Source organism: Seriola lalandi, unplaced genomic scaffold (genome assembly GCF_002814215.2).
Source record: "Seriola lalandi dorsalis isolate HSWRI2012SDOR001 ecotype SW California unplaced genomic scaffold, Sedor1 jcf7180002049847, whole genome shotgun sequence".
In the NCBI taxonomy this organism is placed as follows: Eukaryota; Metazoa; Chordata; class Actinopteri; order Carangiformes; family Carangidae; genus Seriola; species Seriola lalandi.
Window position 1 is genome coordinate 3672 of NW_019520400.1, and position 1013 is coordinate 4684.

General features: G+C 41.7%; 1 protein-coding gene across 1 annotated transcript in view; it reads left to right on the top strand.

Annotated features, from left to right (window-relative positions):
* The window catches only part of LOC111649026 (sodium channel protein type 5 subunit alpha-like), a gene marked incomplete at both ends in the record, with an annotated part of 2081 nt that extends 1331 nt beyond the window's left edge, over positions 1-750 (top strand). The window contains 2 exons of the mRNA XM_087171834.1: positions 363-379; positions 515-750. Coding sequence (XP_087027960.1) covers positions 363-379; positions 515-750 — 253 coding nt within the window. The remainder of the gene's footprint in view (positions 1-362; positions 380-514) is intronic.
* Positions 751-1013: the final 263 nt, after the last annotated feature.

Below are 1013 nucleotides of genomic sequence, written 5' to 3' on the forward strand. Positions count from 1 at the left end.
GAGTCCTTTTGGTTGTTAAGGAAATAGTTTGATATCTTTAGAAGCGCGCTTCTCATTTGCTTTCTTGCTGAAACATGGATGAGAAGATTGATACTACTGTCGTGTGTGTTTGTTAAATATGAAGCCTGTCAGCTTAGCTTAGCACAAGGACCAGAAAGAGGTAAAAGCACCTCTAAAGCTTAATAATTAAGACTTTAAATATAATTAGTTCAACTGTTTGAAGTCATGAAACTGATCCTCTCATCTAACTGTCAACAAGAAAGCAAAATGAGAATATTTTCCAAAATGTTGAACTATTCCTTTAAAGGTTGCTCTTGTAATTCTCACTATGTTGAGACTTAGGGACTTGTTACGGTTTACAGCTTGTATAAACCTTGGAGTTGTTTGAGCTTCAGATCGTGGCCACTGGTGTTTGGGTGTTTGAAAAGAAAGAAAAAAAAAAAAAAAAACTCTTCAAGTGGAAATTTAACAAAAAGCCTGAGGTGGAATATCTCACCTCGGTGTCTGTTTGCAGAGCTGGAGGAGTCGAGGCAGAAGTGCCATCCCTGCTGGTACACATTTGCCAAGAAGTACCTGATATGGGACTGCCCCTGGTGGCTGAAGATAAAGGATTGGGTGAAGTGCATGGTGATGGATCCTTTCCTGGATCTAGGTATCACCATATGCATTGTGCTGAACACCCTCTTCATGGCCCTGGAGCACTACCCCATGACGGATGAGTTCAACACCATGCTCTCAGTGGGCAATCTGGTAAGGGGGCTTTAGTGATAGGAGGAGTGGGCAGATATGGAGCATTTAAAACGCTGTCTCTTAAGTGTTGTTAGGTGGTAGATGAGCGGTGGAGAAGACGGTAAAGAGACAGTCATTCAGATAATGTATTTCTATATCAGGCAGCTGGGTTTTTATAGCCGGTGATGCTGAGCTTGTGGTCAAATACGGCCGCGATGATCCATTGTCAGAGGTTGTACTTTGAACTATTTGTGATTACTTGGTAAGAGGGAGTATTTTTAGAG